Source organism: Chelonoidis abingdonii, chromosome 12 (genome assembly GCF_003597395.2).
Source record: "Chelonoidis abingdonii isolate Lonesome George chromosome 12, CheloAbing_2.0, whole genome shotgun sequence".
In the NCBI taxonomy this organism is placed as follows: domain Eukaryota; kingdom Metazoa; phylum Chordata; order Testudines; family Testudinidae; genus Chelonoidis; species Chelonoidis abingdonii.
In genome coordinates, this window is record NC_133780.1 from 3,669,587 (window position 1) to 3,691,417 (window position 21,831).

General features: G+C 43.8%; 2 protein-coding genes and 1 pseudogene across 2 annotated transcripts in view; 1 reads left to right on the plus strand and 2 right to left on the minus strand.

Annotated features, from left to right (window-relative positions):
- The window catches only part of LOC116829199 (C-type lectin domain family 2 member D-like), a 287,968-nt gene that overhangs the window by 84,294 nt on the left and 181,843 nt on the right, over positions 1-21,831 (minus strand). The window lies entirely within an intron of this gene.
- Positions 1-21,831, plus strand: part of LOC116829195 (C-type lectin domain family 2 member B-like) — a 98,395-nt pseudogene that overhangs the window by 19,842 nt on the left and 56,722 nt on the right.
- On the minus strand, positions 175-8,089 carry LOC116829208 (killer cell lectin-like receptor subfamily B member 1B allele C). Its single transcript, XM_032787919.1, has 5 exons — positions 7,954-8,089; positions 7,546-7,629; positions 2,447-2,601; positions 1,794-1,906; positions 175-298 (listed from the first exon to the last, which is right to left on the minus strand). Exons 1-5 carry the CDS (start codon positions 8,087-8,089, stop codon positions 175-177), a joined length of 612 nt encoding a protein of 203 aa, XP_032643810.1.

A 21,831-nucleotide genomic window follows, 5' to 3' on the forward strand; every position in this document is an offset into this window, starting at 1 on the left:
ATAGCAGCTTCTCTTAAAACCAAGAAATAGAAGAATAGATCCTGTTTCTAAAATAACAGACCCTGAGAATTAAAATGATTAAACACAGATTCATTTAAAATAATCACATTACAAATTATCACTGCGGATGCTTTAGACTTCAGTTCCATCAATACACATACTTAAAGATGCTGTTTATATCTGGAAGGCTTCTTTCTGGCAAACCCATTTGAATTCACCACCACAGATTTCGGAACGAATCTGTTCCCCCTTCATCACCCCACAACTGTTCTGTTCAGCAAGGCCAGTTACTGGGAACCTGTGGAATGAAGACAATATATTATCGGATTTTTAAATTTATTCAACAAGTTCTATTGCAGTTATCCATCCTCATTTGTGTGCAGTGGGTATGCACACGGAGAAGAGGAAACTGTTCGGAGGAATGTGACAGGGTGGTCTGGTGCTTTGTGGAGTTGTCATAACAACAGTTAGCCAGAAAAGATGGGATAATTGCCCTAAATTCATGTCACAAGGACACCCCAAGCAGTGGATCTGGCTTCGGTTTTAAAAAAACAAACAAACACTCACAGGTGCTTTCCCTCTCTCAGTGGTGGAGTAAAAGTTTCATTTGGTCTCCTCTGAGCTGGGAGATGATTGATACCAAGACATCGCAAACCCTCCACCCTCAAAGTCCCAATTCAGGTTCCCCAGCTGTTTTTTTCCAGCAGTCCTTCCAGTTTTTCCAGCTGGTTTAGCCCCAGCATATGTAGTTTACCTGCCCTGATTATCAGAAGCAGAAGGCCAGGAGCTTCCAACATTTGAATTGTCCCATGGGGTAGTCTCCCCCCCACAACATATTAATCTGGTGTATCCTGCTCAGCGCATCCCTGCAACAAGGAGCAAGTACTGCATACTGAATGCCAGGTTACCAGGTTAGTGCTTAGATTCTCTGATGTGTGTGCTATAGAAAAGCCAAGTTACATGTTACAAAATTGCCACCTTCAGGTCTGTCACTGAGTGGTTAGAGAGGTGGAAGTGTTCTCCCACTGATTTTTGAATGTTATGATTCCTGATGTCAGATTTGTGTCCATTTATTCTTTTGCATAGAGACTGTCCGGTTTGGCCAATGTACGTGGCAGAGGGGCATTGCTGGCACATGATGGCATATATCACGTTGGTAGATGGGCAACAAAAAAACTTCAAAAACAGACTCCAAAGAGAGACTGCTGAACTCGAATTAATATGCAAATTAGATACAATTAACTCAGGCCTAAACAGAGACTGGGAATGGTTGGGTCATTACACTAATTGCATCTATTTCCCTATGTTAAGTTCTCCTCACACCTTCTATCTTAATTATCAATTCAAAAGTTTTTTGCTCCGGCGGATGATAAGCTTCATCTCAATTGATTAGAACTCTTCCCTGTCCTGGTATCGACGTAACTTCCAACCTTTTAATGGTTCCTCTGTTGTATAATATTCCATTCTGTGCATCCGAAGAAGTGAGCTGTAGCTCACGAAAGCTCATGCTGAAATAAATGTGTTAGTCTCTAAGGTGCCACAAGTACTCCTGTTCTTTTTGCGGATACAGACTAACACAGCTGCTACTCTGAAACCTGTAATTTCCCACTGACATACATCATGGCTTTCAATTCCTAGTAGGCTACTAGGGGATGCCATATCACCTGCTGTACATTTTAAATCAGAATATGGATTGAGGTGACTAATTTTAAGCACTCAGGTTGGAAAGTAACAGACTAAGATTTTCTGCCAGAGTTGCAAAATAAACACGTTAAAGGCCAAAAAGCACTCACAGTGTCTGATTGACTAGAGAGCCATCCACCCACATCCAGTTCCTCTCAGGCGATGTAACATTAAGTCCAATCCAGATATGATTTACACCTTTTGTAACATTCCGTATGAAATCCTGTGAAGTGTAAAGCAAAGGGGACAAGGTAAAATCACTAACACAGGCTAGAATTCTTGGTGTGCACCTCCACAGCTACACCCTGCTTCTTGCTCAGGGGCTCTGCCCACAATGCCTCCAGGGGAAATCTGCAGTCCTGCTCTGAGAACCTGAGCCAGACACCAAATGCAGCTTCTGCCCCTGGGGAAGATGGAATCTCAATGTAGGACTGAGAGGTTCACACTGTAGTTACAAGAAAAATCCATTTGCTATTGAATTATGAACATGAACAAGTTCTTTTCTACTTAAAAAAGTATAAGAATTTTTTAGGCAGAAATAATTAAGATGTGGAGCCACAGTAGGAGCTGCATTGTTTATCATTTTCCCCCTTTCTGCTCCCAGATACAAAGAACGTTTTGTTTTAGCTTTAATTAATCCAAATTTCACACAGCTGAGCCTCCTTCCAACATTTTCTTTCCGTACTTATTGCTGACACAAGTCCTTGTATTCTACTATAGACCCATTTTTCCAGCTGAAGGTTCAGCATCATATTTTCTTTACCATTTCATCCTGGTCCTGGATCACAAGCATTTGAGATGTCTTCATTGTACAGTCTTCAAAGCTCTTCTTCCAGTATTTAACTTCTTTAGAAACCCAATAGCACTTCCTTCTATGCAACAACCAATCCCTGGGGCAGAGTTTGCACTCGGAGCCTTCTAGAGGGGGAAAGGGAAAGATGGTGGCAGGAATGACTTTGAAGGTTTTAAGTAAAATCATGCGTGGAGCTTTCAGACTCAGTATCCCAACCAGGGTGTCTCTCTCTTTGAATTGTGTTAGTTGAGGAAAGGCTTAGCTCTTAGCAGGACACACTTTAGGGCAGGATTAAGGGTCCTTGGCACAGCTTGGATGGGTCAGGAGTGAGGACTAGAACTGCAGGAGTGAGCTGTGTTATCAGGTGTTTTTAGTAGGTTCGTCACTGCAGTACATGAACAGCACCTGGAGGACTGGACCAGCAGGGAATAACCCAGGCCAGGTGTCACTGTCCTCCTTGCTAGCTACTCACCAGACTGCTGTGAGGGGAATCCAAGCCTCTGGGTCCCTAGATCCCCAGGTATTTAAACCTCTGGGACCTGAACCAAGTCCAGCCACTACCCCAGTCTTGGGGTCCCAAGACATTGTCATAAGCGCAAGTCCCAATTCTGAACCTTAGCATCCAAAATGTGGGTGCCTAGCATAAAGCCTCCAAGCTTAATTACCAGCTTAGATCTGATAGCGCTGCCACCAGCCAAGAATTCCAGTGTCTGGCTCACTCTGGTCTCCCCAAAACCTTCCCTGGGGGACCCTAAGACTCAGATGCCCTGAGTCTCACCACAAAGGGAAATAACCCCCTCCCCTTGTCTCCTCGTTACTTTCTCCCAGGCTTCCCCTCCCTGGATGACCCTGGAAGATCACCCTGTTTCAATTCCTTGAAACGCAAACCAGAGAGATCAGGTTTCTCTCACCCTCACTCAGAGTCCCTGCAAATGCAAGCTTTGTAACTCTAACACAAAGAGATTTTCTCTTCCCCCCTGTCTTCTTCCTCCCACCAATTCCCTGGTGAGCTGCAGACTCAATCCCCTTGAGCCCCAACTAGGAAAAAATCCAACAGGTTTTAAAAAGAAAGCTTTATATAAAAAGAAAGAAAAAGACATAAAAATGGTCTCTGTATCAAGGTGACAATATACAGGGTTATTGGCTTAAAAGAAAAAAATGAATAAACAGCCTTACCCAAAAAGAAATACAATTTAAAACATTCCAGCAAACTACACACATGTAAATACAAAAAAACACAAAACAATATAAGCCTATTGTCTTTCTACCTTTGTACTCACAACTTGGAGATAGAAGATTAGAAAGCCTGGAGATAGAGTGATCCCCTCAGAGACTAGAGAGCAACAGAGACGAGACAAAGAACACACACCCAAAACTTCCCTCCCTTGAGATTTGAAAAATCTTGTTTCCTGATTGGTCCTCTGGTCAGGTGTTTGGTTCCCTTTGTTAACCCTTTACAGGTAAAAGAAACATTAACCCTTAGCTATCTGTTTATGACAGACATGATCTCATGGCACAGACCTATCTGGCTCCCACTTCAGTTACAGTTGAACTCTCTCTGGAAGTTCATTGTAGTGTTGTGAAGCATTTAATCCACAGACACTTTGCTCAGAGTCTAACACAATTAATTGCTCTTTTACTTAATTACAGAAAGCACAAGAGAAAACAGCTCATACAGAACACAGCTGATCTCAGAGCACTTCTGCTCTTTAATGGATTTAGCCACATGATACCCCGGGGAGGCAGGGCAGTGCCGTTATCCCTGTTTTACAGATGCGGAACTGAGGCACAGAGAGGTTAAGCGATTGCCCCAAAGTCATACGGGATGTGTATGGCACTGCAAGGAAATGAACCTGATCTCCCAAATCCTAGGCTTGTGCCCTAACTACTGGATCATCCTCCCTCTCTAATAATAGCACAAACCTCGACAGCTTGAGCTAGAGATGCTGGTTCTCTAGGTGGGAGCTGTAACAGACTCACATTCCCTGTGGGCCAGTCAAAGAGGGGACGTGTAACACACACTGAGTGAGGGGGTTATATATGCACATTATTAAACTGAAGCTGCCCAGAAAAATAGTTGCCAGCTTGTTGCATTTCTTCCAGAGTATTTAACGGTAGAAGGAGGGAGTCCAGAGGTTCTCCTAGAGAATAATGGCACGTAAGGGTATCAGGAACACCCATAGAACTGAGGGCAGTGTGCAGATATATATGTTTACTCATGCACAGTCTGGATGGCTGCATTCAATGCCTTCAAAACTCAGAAAAAAGAAAAAGTTGTTTGATGTTAGAGCAGTGTCCTCGGAGTCTAGAACCCCGGATGTTATCCCATCTCTAACGCTGGCCCATGGCAAGACCTTTTGTGAATTACTCACTCTGTGCTGCAGCTTGCCCAAATGTCAGAGAGAGAGAGAGAGAGAACTCCCCGAATTTACAGGGGGTTGTGAAGCTCAATCCATTGTCAGATGCCTTAAGGTCTTTTGAAGGAAGGTATTTTGTGTTAAATGTTAATACAAATAACACACTTGTGCCTGTATACTGTGCTATTTTAACTCAGTAATTTATTTCATTAACAGAAGAAAGCCTAATTCCTCACTGAGAACTGTATACAGGAATGTTCTGAGGCCTATGTTCTCTTCTCACTTCCTGCTGGTGAGTTTAGGGGTAGCATTCTTTGGCAGGTAAGACATTTCCAGATTGTGCAGTTTGGCTCTTATTAACTCAGTTGCTATTTTTCTAACTTATTTCTGGACCCTTGGCTGCTATTGCTCCAAACAGAAGAGAGTAGATTGATACGTTAAAACCTAGTACTGGGATTTGGATTTAATCAGATCTTACAAGTATAACAGGATCATAAGTGAGTATGTGGATGGGGACACCTCCAAGGAAGACCACGAGTGCTAGGTATTAAATGACATAGCTAACGAAGGCTACATCTACACTGCAGCTGGGATGCACCTCTGAGATCGATCCACTGGTGGTCGATTTAGCGGGTCTAGTGAAGACCTGCCAAATCAACAGCAGATCGCTCTCCAGTCGACTCCTGTACTCTACCCCTGACGAGAAGAGTAAGGCTATGTCTACACTACCCGCCGTATCGGCGGGTTACAATCGATTGCTCGGGGATCAATATATCATGTCTCATCTAGACGCGATATATCGATCCCCGAGCGCGCTTATATCGATTCCGGAACTCCACCAACCCCAACAGAGTTCCGGAATCGACAGGGGGAGCCGCGGACATCGATCCCGCGTGGTGAGGATGGGTGAGTAATCCAATCTTAGATATTCGACTTCAGCTAAAGTTGCGTATCTAAGATTGATTTTTCCCCGTAGTGTAGACCAGCCCTAAGGTAAGTCGACGGGAGAGTTTCTCCCATTGATCCCCCATGGTATAGACCTTGCAGAAACTCGACCTAAGGTACATTGACTTGAGCTACGTTATTCACGTAGCTGGAGTTGCGTCGTGGAGGTCGACTTAACATGGTAGTGTAGACGTAGCCGCAGCAGGAAAAGCAGCACCTTGTAAGTTAGAACTAAACCTAATGCCCAAACCTACCACTAGCTGGTGCTGTGCTACTGGCAATGCTTTCCTTCATGTGAGAAATAAAACTGAAGTCTGCTTGTGATCAGAAAAATCCTATGGCCTCCTTTGAATACAGGAGTTCTAAACAGCTTGTGTAACAAATTTTGCCCCTCCTAAAATCTCCCTGAATTTCTCTAATGGTACTCAGGACACTCCAGTTCCTGTGCCATTTCTCTAACGGTACCCAGGAACTCCCTGAACGTGTGATTCTGGCTTTTCCTCCACTTCCAGCTGCTATGTTTTATTAAAACATTTAAAAACACCTGAAATACTTTCCTAATATGCAACAATTGTAGTTGTCCAGGGAAGTTACAATATGGGAATGTCCTTCACTTCTTAGCTATTGTGCACGGTTGCTGTGCGCTGCTAAACAAATACTAAGTTTCACCCCAAATAGGGTGGCGAGGTCCCGGTTTATGACCAGAACACTCAGTCAAAAAGGGATCCTGGCATCTCTGGTCAGCACTGCTGACAGGGGCCATTGACTGTCCGGTTGGCGGTGCCGCAAAGCAGGGCTGGCAGGCTCCCTGCTAGCCTCCACACCACACGGCTTCCAAGAAGAAGCCGGCATGTCCCCCCACCTCCGGCTTCTATAAGTGGAGACAGCCAGGGGCTCTGCACACTGCCCCTGCCCCAAGCGTTGCCCCCGCAACTCTCATTGGCTGGGAACTGCGGCCAATAGGACCTGCAGGGGCGGCACCTGCGGATGGAGCAGTGCAGAGAGATGCCTGGCCATGCTTCTGTGTAGGAGCCAGAGGGGGGACGTGCCACTGCTTCCGAGAGCAGCTTGAGGTAAGCACCACCCAGAGCCTGCACCTCTGAGCCCCCCCCAGCCCTGACCCCCCTCCCACTCTCTGAACCCATTGATCCCAGCCCGGAGCACCCGCCTACACCCCAAACACCTCATCCCCACCCCACCCCAGAGCCTGCACCCCCAGCCAGATCCCTCACTCCCTCTTGCAGCTCAGTGAGTGAGGGTGGGGAGAGTGAGCAATGTAGAGGAGTATAGTAAGTGGGAGAGGAGCCTCAGAGAAGGGGTGGGGGCATGGATGGAGTCTCAGAAGAAGGGCAGAGAAGGGGGTGGAGCAGGGGTGTTCAGTTTTGTGCAAATAGAAAGTTGGCCACCCTAACCCCAAAGTCAGTTGCATTTTTGTAATGGGTGAAGAGATTCTTGTATCTGCGGCATAATTTGTCAAGTACTTTGGGATCCCAGGCATTGTGAGAAATATTTATTACACTTCAAGCTGATTTTGCTGTACTTACTGGGAATTACCCTATCTGGCCATTAGATGTCACTGCTTCTGCTCAGCACCCAGTGGAAATGATAACAAGAGAACTAAAGACAGAGAGGATCATGGGGGTGCGGCACATCTCTGCTATACAGAAAACAAAGAGCATGTTGACTGGCTACTTTGATTTTAAGTTGCAGCGAATTCTTCTGGTGGGTATGAAATGGGGGAAAGGAGCTCAATGAGAGTGAGGTTACCTGTTGAGTTGCTGAGTGATGAAACACAAAGCGTTTGTTTCAATTGAGATCGGAAATCGTCCAGGCAGGATCCTTTGGTTACTACTTCAGGATTAGGGGAAAAAAAGGTAGAGGGTATTAAATCCATTAAGAGGAACAGAGGAAATCTCATTCGTTACACTTGGTGATGTATATTCATTCCACTTTTCCCTGCACGTTTAATGACTGAAGCGGTTTTAGTCCAATCACGCACACATCTTATATCCCAAGCTCTTAACTACATCTAGTTAATGTGAAGTTTTGACTTGCAGGGTCCAATGTGTCAAGTATTTCATTCACAAATAGACTGGACTCAGAAATGAGGGCTCAGTGGGATTGTGAATTCAAAGTGTGAGCTCCTTGGCTAAGGGATTGTCTGGAACTACTCACCCCAGGCACTCAGCACAATCACAGCTCCCGCCAGGATGACATTCCCAGCCCATCCGACTCCCAGAGCGATCCGATGCCAGTGCGGGCACTGAGGGAGACCTGCAAGATTCAATGTTTGGTGAAAATCCTTCAGCATCCAGTGTGAGGAATAAGAAACATGGCAACTTGTTCTCCTTGAGCCTGTGGAGGAGTCTTTTGAGAGGTTACTAGAAGGTTGCTTTTGAAAAAAGAAAATTCTTCTTTGGCTCACAATTCCTCCAAAATGGCTGGGCCAAGAAACTCCAGATTTGTTGTGGTTTTATCTATACCAAAACCAGAATAGATGCCTCTGCTCACAGATTCTTGGAGCTTCGGTATTGTGCTCTGACGCAGAAGACAACTTGCCTCAGATGTTCAGCTGTGTGTGTGTGTTCTCTCTGTGTTCTCCCTGTGTGCTGCCCCAGCTCTACGCAGACAGCCAGCACAGCAGACCTAGACTGAACCGTCCAATGACCACAAGATCCGTTAAGGCACAAAGATACCAGACCAGGTTTATTGTCAACAAAGCACGGTAATGGCACCTGGCAGACTCTACGAGGATACTAAGACAAGTATGTCCCTGGCAATGAATGCAGGTCAGTCAGCATCGGGACCTTCCATTCCAACCTCAGCTGGACAAAGATGCTTCCTCTGAGATACATCTTTATACCCTGATACAAACAAGGTAATACTGCCCCTTTGACACAGCTAGTTACTGCCCCAACGTGGCTAGTTATCACCAATCACCTTGCACATGTTGGTTCAATCAAAACATTTCTCTTACGTACTGTCATCCTGACCTTACCTTTTAGGAGGGGTCAGTGTGTTCCTGTTCTGCTTGGGGAATGTTTTTGTACCATCCTTGATATTGGGATGTTCTGGTACCACTTGATATCGGGATGTGTTTGCGTGAGTGCTCTGTGCCTAGCACTTTTTAGGAATGTGTATTTCTGCAATATTAGCCCTGTTCTTGCCAGATTCTGTGAGCAGGCCCTGCCTCATACCAGACCTCTGATACAAGGGCTTATGTCTCAGGCCCTCTTCCTACTACAAGATGGATTTCAAAGACAGCACTTTAACAAAGTTATTTACTTAGTTAAGAGAAAAACACAGCAACCGGATGATTTACAAATATAACCACATATCTTATCTGCAAAAAGAACAGGAGTACTGGTGGCATCTTAGAGACTAACAAATTTATTTGAGCATAAGCTTTCATGGGCTAAAACCCACTTCATTGGATTCATGAAGTGGAAAATACAGTAGGAAGATCTATATATACACAGAGAACATGGAACAATGGGTGTTACCATACACACTATAAGGAGAGTGATCCGTTAAGGTGAGCTATTACCAGCAGGAGAGAAAAAACACTTTTTGTAGTCGTGATCAAAATGGCCCATTTCCAGCAGTTGACAAGAAAGTGTGAGGAAGAGTGTGTGTGTGGGGGGGGGGAATAAACATGGGGAAATAGTTTTACTTTATGTAATGACCCATCCACTCCCAGTCTTTATTCCAGCCTAATTTAATGGTGTCCAATTTTGCAAATTAATTCCAATTCAGCAGTCTCTCGATGGAGTCTGTTTTTGAAGTTTTTTTGTTGTAATATTGTGACTTTTAGGTCTGTATTTGAGTGACCAGGGATCACAGCCTTAATATTATTAACTTGATAGAAGAAAGTTGTTCACAAGTTATGAGTGGGGGAAAAAATTGGTGGAAACAATTTCCAAAAAGTGAAAAACTGTCCCCCTCTCTTCTTTCTTATCACTAAAAAAATAAAATAATTGTTGAATTTACTTCAAACTTTCCGAAGAACATTCTCATCTAGCTTCTGACTAACACACATATTTCAGGCTAAAATAATCAGTTTTGTTTGTGTTTTAGAAATTTAGAAGCAGTGGAATTCTAGATCAGGCTTATACCGTAAACCTTCCTTCAGTTTGACTTATTATTTGAGGTTACTACCATGTTTCCACAGAACGTTAGTTTTCATTTCAAGTTTAGGGGCTAAAACCAATGGGACTATTCCTAGTCGCAAGCTCTCTGCTCAGTAATGTTTCCAGAGTACTTGTGACATTGGAAATAGTAAGTTTCAAATTATTTACACAGTCAATTCTCAACATAGCATAATTTTCGCTAAGAAACAACTGAATAATTTGAGGGGCAAATTCAGCTATCAGTTACACTGATGTAAGCTAGAAGTAACTCCAGTGACTTCTAATGTTACTCAAGAACAGAATCTGGCTCTTAAAATATTTTTCAAGACTATCCAGTCCTATGTGAAAGTAACGTGTGAAGAGCACTGATATAGTTTTATAAAAGCTTACACCTTGACAGCTAGATAAGAAGGGCCTTATGCTAAAATAAAAAATGTCAAGAAAATATAAACTATTAATACAACTTTAAAGGGATACTTTAGTAAGCATCATTTTTCAGGCCCTGTACAATAATTTAATTATATTCATACATGCATGTAAAAAGAAAATAGCTTTATAAATACAGTTCATGTGTAAGTTCAAAATAATTACTTTAAAATACCAATAAAGAGAACATGAAAAAGCCAGATTAATACAAAAACATCACTGTGAAATAGCATTGTATGTAATACAGCAGTGTTTTTTATATATATATAGTGTGTGTGTGTGTAAGTAGCTTGATAACGTGTTTGGGATATTTACTTAGCAAATTAAATATCAATACAGTAAAAATATGAAGGCTCAGATCAACAGCTTAATATAGTTAATCATGTAGATCAATTGCCCTGCTGTACTTACAGAAAACACACTGTCTCCCTCTCTGACTATCCTACCTCTATCTTTATCATAGTTCTACAAAATATCAAGGATTTAAAGTTTTTAATTTCCAAACAATGTTTTCAAAAATGTATACTATGCTTTACATTTTACAGCTCTGAGTTAAGCCACGCAAACCTCCTCTCACCCTTATTACCCTGCCCCTCTCTGTTGATCTCCCCTAACTCACCACTCATTACACTGCAGCTGACTTGCATTCCAGTGGCTTCTCCATGACCATGCTCAGAAATGGAAACATCATCCCTGTCCTTGGAAACCGTTTGTGACTTTTTGTCCATTTCAGAACCCAGAACAAAAAGTCCCTGGTTTCCTTCATCATCCGCAATGGCCAGGTTTTCATTCACTTCTTCCTCCTCTTCAGCCCCATTTCCTGAGATAACAGACCCCTGCCTCTCTAGTTGCCTGTACATAATACCTGGGAGAACCCTTCTCTACATGCCCTCCAGCTTGTGGACATGCCTCCAGGACCTTCTGACTCCAGAGCTATTTTCAGATCCCATCTCTTCTCTCTAATCTGTGTTACACTTCTGCAATACAACAATGAAATCCTCCTGCTCCTTGAGCCTCTCAGATTCCCTGTGTTCAGTCATTCTTCCCCAGACTCATCCAATGCACAGCTCTTTACATAATAAAGTGGGCAAGTCAATGTTTTAGCTTAAATGCTTTGCTTGGATCCCTCAAATGTGTATGAAAGGTGTGCAACATAAGACTGTATTGCCCTGTACTTCAATCTGTGTGTATAGAGACTGTCACTGGCTATGAAGTTTTCTGTGACATGTATGGACAAAACTGAAATAAAATATCCTATATTGCATTAGAGAGATTCACTTACCAGTTCTGACAGTGACAAAAGACTTCACATTAGCCAAGTCCTGCCATTCATATGGTACATAAAACTAAGACCTGCACTTTATTTCCACTGAATCTCTCTCCCTCTCTCTCTCTAATTTATCTGTGCTGCATTTGAAGGGAAAAAAACACTTGAAAAATAGGAGCCCCCACAAAGATAGAGGGTATTAGATATAAAATCAATAAGTTAAATCCACTTACTGAGGGGCTGGGATGGATGTGGTGGTCTTGAAGAGGCTCCAGCAAAGTTTAAATCAGCATAAACTATATTTCCAGCCATGACAAGAGCAGAGGAAGGTGTGAACGTACAGAAGAGAGACTGTGTCTCAGAGCAGCCTCATAGGTACGTCTTAGCAGGATGACAGACACATCCAAAATCAGGAAGTGTTGTCTTTCAGATATTTGACTTTCTTTCCCTGGTAACATACCAGAAAAATCCTTGCAATATAGGTAATTTGTGAGTAGGTCTCAGATTGCTAATCAAAAATGAAGTTTAATTACATGGGCAATTCCTGAACTTTCCATAGGTGAAAACCATCTTTACATATACCTTCCCTCCTAGCTCTTCCAGCTCTTGTTCAGTATTAGCACTCTTTGTGAGACAACTGGGTAGTTGTGATTCTATGGCCGAGTGCTCCATTAGAGGGAAGGACTGCTTCTTCCATGTTAGAACTCAACCCTGCAAGACGCGCTGAGCAAGCTTAATTCTCTCTGAAATCAGTGGGAGGTGAGGGCAATCCACACCTCCCAGGACTGGGCCCTGTATCTAAAAAGAGAGTCATGGTTCTATACTTGTGCCTACCTTAAGATGGTCATGTTCCCATAGTCACACAAGTTGAAGTTGTGGTGCATGGACCTTGTGCTGTCCCTTTGCGCAGAGATGAATTTCACCCACAATGACCTAACTAGTTGGAAGAACACCTGGAAGAAACCAGGTAGGGGTCTAGTGGATTGGCCACTAGACTGATCAGGAGACCTAGGATCGAGTCCCAACTGTGCCATTGGCTTGTGCAACCTTGGCAGTGACGCAGGTAGAATTCATTTCTTACTGGTATGCTGCACTCACGGGAGAGGCACAAAGAGGGGGCAGCAGTTTAAGAGGGGACACATGACCTCCCCACATGATCTCCCCATGTGACTCCATTCCGCCCCCATCCTGGGGCCCCCACGCTCTCCCCGTGCCCTCCACATCCATCCCACGTTACCTAGGGGGAACTCTGTCCTCCTCCCACTGTGCAGGAGACTTCTGAACCGCTGGGCTCTCCGGAACCGCAGTGGCAAAAGGAGCAGAACTTGGGGCCACTGGGCGGCCCCATGCTGGCAGCTCCTCTGGCGCGGCTGTACCACCCCCAGCCCCACCCCATAAAATCCATATTTAAACTTTTACACCATTTTTAATATTTAAAAACAAAATTTAGCGATCATTGCTTCTGACTCCATGCTTTCCCCAGTACATCCCGGGTCTCTGCCCCAACGGCCATTATTAAACATATGACTTTTAAAATGTTTCATCCTGGAAGTGGGGGTGGAGGGTGAGCAGTGGACAGGAGGCATAAAGGTGAAGTGGGCATGAGGCTGGTAGAAATAAATTAAATATTTTAAACTAATTTAATTTACAATTACTTGTGTTCTTTTGAAAATAGGGGATAGATTTTTCTGGAGGAATTGGTGCGTGTTATTGACTAACAGGAAAGAAATTTTCCCTGAGTATTTCCAGGGACAATGAAGCTAGGACTCATGTCTTCTATCTCTGCACCCTTAGACTGATATGCATACTAGGAGACTGTACCGATATGTGCTCCCCCCTTCCCACGCTTCTCAAGCAGATGAAAGAGCACAGAAAAAGGATTTTGTTTGTTTGTTCCTTTAGGTGTATTTTCTACAATGGTATTTATAAGTTTGCTGTACTACCCTACTGAAAGGTACTGACCACAGACACTTCAGCAACAAAGTAACCAAATCCTGTCCAACCAGTGACTGGCTATGTGTTGTTGTTTTTTTCCCCCTGTGTGGTATGAAAACATCATTGATCTGGTGGCGTCAAAATGACAGAAAATATGTTCTTTCCGATGCGTCTTGTGAACACACCTTAGTCTTTATCTTTTTCCACAAACAGAACCGTTTTGAAACGACAAACATCTTTTTATAACTAAAGCAACCGAAATATCTGACAGTAGGTGCAAAAATAGAAAGCCTTCATGAGACTGAAGTGTATTTTTTCTAATTCTGAGTAAGCATGATTCTCGCATAAATGATGGAGAACAGGCTAGTTATTTTGCTAGCTACCATTTAACACAGCTTCGCTAACATGGTATACCAGGCCTGATGACGAAGGCTGCTGCTTTTTCAGTCCCGGCACTTTGCATATTGTTTTGTAGACAGCGTGTAACAATTTGGAATCAGTAGAAATGCTTCTGTAGGAAGAGTGAGCTTGAGACTCCCAACTATTGATGGGAGATGGGCTCCAAACCCTTTCAGTACTTGCAGGGGAAAGGGTGACCTGCATGGCTTTAAGTTCTCCTTCCCAAACCTTTTCATGGTGGAGCGAGGGCTTAAAGTCTGCAGCTCAGCCCGCTCTATGGGAAGCACCAGGTAAGATACTTGTAAATACCACAGCAGCGTATTCATAGTGCTCTTCAGGCACGGGCTTCTGCGACTTACTAGAAAGATGCCTCAAGATCCTGGCAGGCACACTGGTGCAGGGGATTTTCTTTTTAAAGAAAACAGTCCGAAAGTTTAGGCCGCAATTCTACAAAGCACTTAAGTGTTACTTGACACACATGCTTCAATCTTATAGACTTACGTACACACTTAGTTTTAAACATGTGTAAGGGGACTGTTGGCCCCTTACTAAAACTCAGTGTGTGTGTGTGTGAATTGGGGGGGTTGGTTGACTAATTCCCAGTACCAAAAAGAGAAGGGTCAATGGAAAATCAGGACCCTGAGACTGACAGTCCTCAGGGGCAATGGGGAGAGGCCACCGCTCCAGGCCAGCCTGATTGACAGGGCGGGCAGGCTAATCAGGGAGTCAGGAGGCAGAGTGGGTCCTGTCCTCCGTGTGAGCTGGGATTCCCCAGGTCAGACAGAGTGGGCCCAAGCAAAGGCAAGAGCAGTGGCCCAAGCTGAGCTGAGGAGCAAAGCTATGCAACATCCAGTGGGGCCAGAAAAGCCGCCCAGGAAGCAGGTCAAAGCTGGGAGCAGAGTCACAGAAGCAGCCCAGGGAGCAGACCTGTGCTGGGAGCAGAGCTGCAGCCACCAGAGCCAGAGGAGCAGCACAGAGAGCTGGAGGCAGCGCAGTAGCAGCAGCTGTGCTGAGGCAAAGTGGAGAAGCTAGGGCTGGAGCAGTCTGGAGCCAGGTGTGGTGAGCAATTGGGGAGAGCGAGGAGGACCCTGGACAGCGAGCCAAGCGCAGAGAGACACCCCCAGTGTTAGATCTGCAATAGAGGTTTTCAAAAAATTTCCGTATTTTACTTGGAACATAAAATTGTTTTTGCCCCAAAAGTTCTAATAGTCCTTGAGCTTAAGGCCTTGCTTTGGTTGCTAACTTGCAGTGCACACTTTTATGTTAAGCACGCATAATTTATACCAGGCCTTAATAATTTATAACATATATAAATAACAATGTATATTGATATATATATATAATATCCCAACACCAGCCAAGAGGCCCTGCAGGCCAGACTTGGAGGGGGATCGTAACCCCAACAAGGCAGGGGTGACGCTGGGAAGAAGGGTCCTGCCACCTGGAGCCTGAGGGCATGTGGCCACCACCAGAGCAACTGTCTGACCTGCAGCATCCCTGCAGCACGGCCAGGGGCTGGGCAGGGGCCTGGGACTTGTGAGGAACAGACAGAACTTCCCTTACATCCCAGAGACGCTGGTTGTGACGTCCCCATGCCACAGAGCGGGGTGGTGTTTTCCTTTCACCTTTCTCATTTTTTCCTTATTTTTTAAATTGATTGCTGTTTAATGAATTCTATTTGCTTTGAACTGTATGTAATGATCAGTGGGTCAGGGAAGCACCCAGTGTAAAGAGAGCACCCCGGAGTGGGGACACCCTAGCCCCTGCCCTCCTGATTGAGAACCACTGATCTAAGAGGATAGGGGTTTCATTCCCATTACTTCCTCATTCCGACAGCCAAGGGTGGGTCTCAGACCGATCCTAGACCTATGTCAACTAAACTGCTATCTCAAGAACTTAAAGTTCCACATGGTCTCCTTGATTTCCATCATTCACTCGCTGGATCCAGGGGATTGGTAGCTGCCCTCGATCTAAAGGACACGTATTTCCACATATCAATTTTCCAAGGCCACAAAAGATTCCTCTGATTTGTTGTGAACCAAGCTCATTACCAGTTTGCAGTTTGGCCTTTCAGCCACCCCACAGGTCTTCACCAAATGTTTGGCAATAGTGGCATCTTTTCTCAGGAGAAATGGAGTTCACAAATTCTCATATCTCGATGACTGGCTAATCAGAAGCCAGTCCAGAACTCAGGTGGAATCGATATCCATCTTATCTTATCAGCCTTCCGGGTGTTAGGCCTACTAATAAACTATCAGAAATCCACCCTTATGCCTGTACAAAGAGTAGAGTTCATCGGGGCAGTTCTTGACTCCGTACAGGGGAAGGTCGTAATTCCAGAGGATGGTTTTCACTCAATTTTGACCCTGATAAGTTCCCTATAGGCACATCAAGTCACAACAGTCTGGAAATTTCTGGGCCACATAAGCATTATGCATATACTTGGTACAACATGCAAGGCTATACCTCAGACCTCTTCAGGCATGGCTGTCCATGGTATATTCACCTTTGTGACATCATCTGCCCTTGGTACTCATCATCCCAACTCAAGTCTTCAGTTCACTGATATGGTTGAACCAACACATGATCTGTGCAGGAGAGTATCCTTTTTGTGGCCACAACCATTGATATCTCTGGTCTCTGATGCATGGCAATGGGTTGAGGATTGGGATCCAACCTAGGGTACCATTTGTCATTGCAGTCAACAGGCCAGAGTTTCTAAATATCCTGGCATCATGGACCTTTCCAGACCACCCTACATTAGTACTGGTGACCTTTTCACAGTGTTCAACCAAGCCTTGCAGCACCATGGAGAAATAACCCTTTCTGTTAATGAACTCAGAAGCCTAGGGGAGAGGGGAAGCAATAGGCTTAGAGGCCTCATAGAATCGTAGGACTGGAAGGGAACTTGAGAGGACATCTAGTTCAGTCCCCTGCACTCATGGCAGGACTAAGTATTATCTAGATCATCCCTGAAAGGTGTTAGTCCCCTCTCAGTCTTCTCCTCTCCAGACTAAAAACCCACCCCTTTCAATCTTCCCGCATAGGTCATGTTTTCTAGACTTTTAATCATTTTTATTGTTCTTCTCTGGACTTTTTCCAATTTGTCCACATCTTTCCTGAAATATGGTGCCCAGACTGGACACAATACTCCAGTTGAGGCCTAATCCGCATGTTGTTAAGTGGAAGAATTACGTCTCGTGTCTTCTTTACAACACTCCAGCTAATACATCCCAGAATGATGTTCGGTTTTTTTACAACAGTGTTACATTGTTGACTAATATTAAGCTTGTGGTCCACTATGACCCGCAGATCCCGTTCCGCAGTACTCTTTCCTAGGCAGTCATTTCCCGTTTTGTATGTGTGTAACTGATTGTGCCTTCCTAAGTGGAGTACTTTGCATTTGTCCTTATTGAATTTCAGCCTATTGACTTCAGACTATTTCTCCAGTTTGGCCAGATCATTTTGAATTTTACTCCTATCCTCCAAAGCACTTGCAACCCTTCCCAGCTTGGTATCATCCGCAGACTTTGTAAGTGTACTCTGTATGCCATTATCCAAATTATTGATGAAGATACTGAACAGATCCGATCCCTGCGGGACCCCACTCATTATGTCCTTCCAGCCTGACTGTGAACCACTGATAACTACTCTCTAGGAACAGTTTTCCAACCAGTTATGCACCCATCTTATAGTAGCTCCATCTAGGCTGTATTTCCCTAGTTGTTTATGAGAAGATCATGCAAGATGGTATCAAAAGCTTTACTAAAGTCAAAATATACCACGTCTACCACTTCCCCCCTATTCACAAGGCTTGTTACCCTGTCAAAGAAAGCTATCAAGTTGGTTTGACGTGATTTGTGCTTGAGAAATCCATGCTGTTACTTATCACCTTATTATCTTCTAGATGTTTGCAAATTGATTGCTTAATTATTTTTTCCGTTATCTTTCTGGGTACACATGTTGAGCTGACTGGTCTGTAATTCCCTTGGTTGTCCTTATTTCCCTTTTTATAGATGGGCACTGTATTTGCCCTTTTCCAGTTTTCTGGAATCTCTCTTGTCTTCCATGACTTTTCAGCGATAATCACTAATGGCTGAGATATCTCCTCAGTCAGCTCCTTGAGTATTCTAGGATGCATTTCATCAGGCCCTGGTGACTTGAAGACATCTAACTTGTCTAAGTAATTGTTAATTTGTTCTTTCCTATTTTAGCCTCTGACCCTACCTCATTTTCATTGGCATTCACTATATTAGATGTCCAATTGCTACTAACCTTCTTGGTGAAAACTGAAACAAAGAAGTCATTGAGCACCTCTGCCATTTCCACATTTTCTGTTATTGTTTCCCCCCGCTCATTGAGTAATGGGCCTACCCTGTCCTTGGTCTTCATCTTGCTTCTAATATATTGGTAGAATGTTTCTTGTTACCTTTTATGTCTCTAGCTAATTTGATCTCATTTCTTGCCTTGGCCTTTCTAATTTTGTCCCTACATTTGTGTGTTATCTGTTTATATTCATCCTTAGTTGTACAATGACCCTTGTACAATCTGAGTACCCCATCTGTGCAAATCCATCAACAGTTGTCTCCTGTGCATTTCCAAGCTTTATGACACCCTGCCAGAATCAGCATACTCCTCCATGACAACAGCCTGGACAGGCAGTCTACCAATGCAACTGATTAGCAACTGAACAGCAGCAGTTGGGGGCGGGGGGGGGTGAGCTTCCAGACGGTGATGTTGTCATGGATCCACAGTCTTGGTGCTCTGGAACAGCTCTGAATCAATCCCTGGGAGGACCCTCTGCAGTGCGACAACCCCCCCCCCCGGGCCCACTCTCAATAGGATAAGCCTCCGTGGCATCAGCACTTCCTGGAATCAACCTCGGAGCCTTCAGCATGCCTACTTCACACCATGAGTGCCTTGCAGTGAGTCCACCTGAATAGGCTGCCTGGGGAAGTCTTGCACACACACCCAAAAGGGGAGCAATGCACCCCACACCTTCCGTAGCAGCGGTGACTCTCAGACAATGTTGTTAAACAAACAGGTTTATTAGTTGTCTGGAACACAGCATAGAAAATCCTTTGTTAGCACAGAAAGAAGGAAGTTACAGGAAAGTCCATCTTGGTCAGGCCCAGAGACCTGGCTCTCAACCCCTGAGTCCCAAAATCCCAGCAAACCCTCCTTCCAGTTGCCTCACTTTTAGCCACAACCCCCTGGCTCCTCCCCAGGTGATCAAACAGGCTGGCTTCCTGCAGAAAGCCAGCCACTCAGGGTCGCTAGTTGCTAGGCATTAGATATCCAGGCCATCAGAGCAACCATTGTCTGCTGAGACTGCATAAAGGAAATACCCTTCCCAGCACCTAGTTGAACATGCAGCTCAGGCGGGGAAATGGGGCACACGCAATATTCTTCCAAAATTATATGAAAAATTCCCACCTTGTCACAGATGGCCACATGCCTCTTCATGTGGACGGCTTCACTGGGATTAGCTGTGCACAGATCCATGGGAAATTAGACATCCTCATCCTGAAATTCAGCCACCACCATTGGTCATCCCAGCTCTGCATCACAATTCTGTCCCACCATTCACTGCTCGTTGCTTGAGCTTAGCAGTGGCGCTCCACAGAATAAAGCCATTCCAGGAGAACGTTATGCAGAAGTAACTGCTTGATTGCATCTTACTTCTCTAGCCATATTGGATTCACTGGCCCATTCAAAGCTGTCCAGCTGCACAACTGAACGTTCACGTGGATCAGTCTATTCATATTAAGTGTCAGAACCACAGCATTCTGCACCGTGTCCTCAATGCTACCTGACAGCATTTTGAAAATGAACCCCATCTTTATTATTAAAATATCATGTTTCCTAAGCCAGTCTCATGAATTTGTGTAATTATTAAACAAAATCATGATGTTTGGGAACAAGTCTTCTGTGCGCATGTCCGCAGCAGTTTGCAAGACAAAAAGTGGTCTGTTTGCTTAGCAAAGGCAGGCAGGAAACAAGGATGCAGTATTGGTGGTTAACAAATGATACTAGGGCTATGCAGACCATGGAAGTTTTTGCTAAGTGTTAATAACAATAACCCTATTCTAATGCACAGAGAATGCAAAGATACTTTTCATCAGATCTGGTTTTCTCTACTAGGTTTTGCATTCTGAGAAGGCTGCCAGGCTTGAGGTATCACAGCTTGGTTGCTGAACCTGTCCATTTCCTTTCTTAAAAAGGAAATAAATAGCAAAAAATTTTACAAGATTATGTTTAACACTGTGGTTTGGAACATATACTGTAGTGGAAAGTACTGGATTAAAGAACAGAACTAGAAGAACAGAACAGTTTAGTCCAAAAAGCAAATAGGCTTGAAAGTGTTGTAGTCACATGAAGAATTCTAAAATATTGCTAAAAATAAATATGGAGCATTTAGTTCTCATTTAAAAAAATAGTATTAGTTGAGGAATACGGAATCATAGGACTGGAAGGAACTTCAAGAGGTCATCTAATCTAGTCCCCTGCACTCATGGCAGGACTAAGTATTACGTAAACCATCCCTGACAGACGTTTGTCTGACCTGCTCTTAAAAACCTCCAATAATGGAGATTCCACAACCTCCCTAGGCAATTTATTCCAGTGCTTAACTACTCTGACAGTTAGGAAGTTTTTCCTAATGTCTGACTGAAACCTCCCTTGCTGCAATTTAAGCCCATTGCTTCTTGTCCTATCTTCAGAGGTTAAGAAGAACAATTTTCTCCATCCTCCTTTTAACATCCTTTTATGTATCTGAAAACGGTTATCATACCCCCTTTCAGTCTTCTCTTTTCCAGACTAAACAAACCCAGTTCTTTCAATCTTCCCTCATAGGTCATTTTCTCTAGAGCTTTAATCATTTTTGTTGCTCTTCTCTGGACTTTTTCCAATTTCTCCACATCTTTCCTGAAATGTGGCGCCCAGAACTGGACACAATACTCCAGTTGAGGCCTAATCAGAAAAGAGAAGAGCGGAAGAATAACTTCTAGTGTCTTGCTTACAACACTCCTGCTAATACATCCCAGAATGACGTTTGATTTTTTTGCAACAGTGTTACACTGTTAACTCATATTTAGCCTGTGGTCCACTATGATTCCCAGATCCCTTTCTGTAGTAATCCTTTCTAGGCAGCCATTTACCATTTTGTATGCGTGCAGCTGATTGTTCCTTCCTAAGTGGAGTTCTTTGCATTTGTCCTTATTGAATTTCAGCCTATTGACGTCAGACTATTTCTCCAGTTTGTCCAGATCATTTTGAATTTTACCCCTATTTTCCAAAGCACTTGCAACCCCTCCCAGCTTGGTATCATCCACAAACCCTATAAGTGTGCTCTCTATGCCATTATCTAAATCATTGTCGAAGATATTGAACCAAACTGGACCCAGAACAGAACTGATCCCTGCGGCACCCCACTCGTTATGCCCTTCCAGCATGACTGTGAGCCACTGATAACTACTCTCTGGGAATGGTTTTCCAACCAGTTTTGAACCCACCTTATTGTAGCTCCGTCTAGGTTACATTTCTCTAGTTTGTTTATGAGAAGGTCATGGAAGACAGTATTAAAAGTGTTACTAAAATCAAGATATACCACATCTAGTGCTTCCTCCATCCACAAGGTTTGTTACCCTGTCAAAGAAAGCTATCAAGTTGGTTTGACACGATTTGTTCTTGACAAATTTGTGCTAACTGTTACTTATCACCTTATTATCTTCTATATGTTTGCAAATTGATTCTTTAATTATTTGCTCCATTATCTTTTCGAGTACAGAAGTTAAGATGACTGGTCTGTAATTCTTGGGATATCCTTATTTCCATTTTTATAGATTGTCATTATATTTGCCTTTTCCAGTCTTCTGGAATAATATAGGACCTACA

Coding starts and splice junctions, on each gene's coding strand:
- LOC116829208 (XM_032787919.1), bottom strand. CDS start 8,089: ATGCTGAAGGATTTTCACCAAACATTGAATCTTGCAGGTCTCCCTCAG. Junction 7,630..7,953: donor GATTGTGCTGAGTGCCTGGG/GTGAGTAGTTCC, acceptor CTAATCCTGAAG/TAGTAACCAAAGGATCCTGC. Junction 2,602..7,545: donor ATCACTCAGCAACTCAACAG/GTAACCTCACTC, acceptor TTCCCCCTCTAG/AAGGCTCCGAGTGCAAACTC.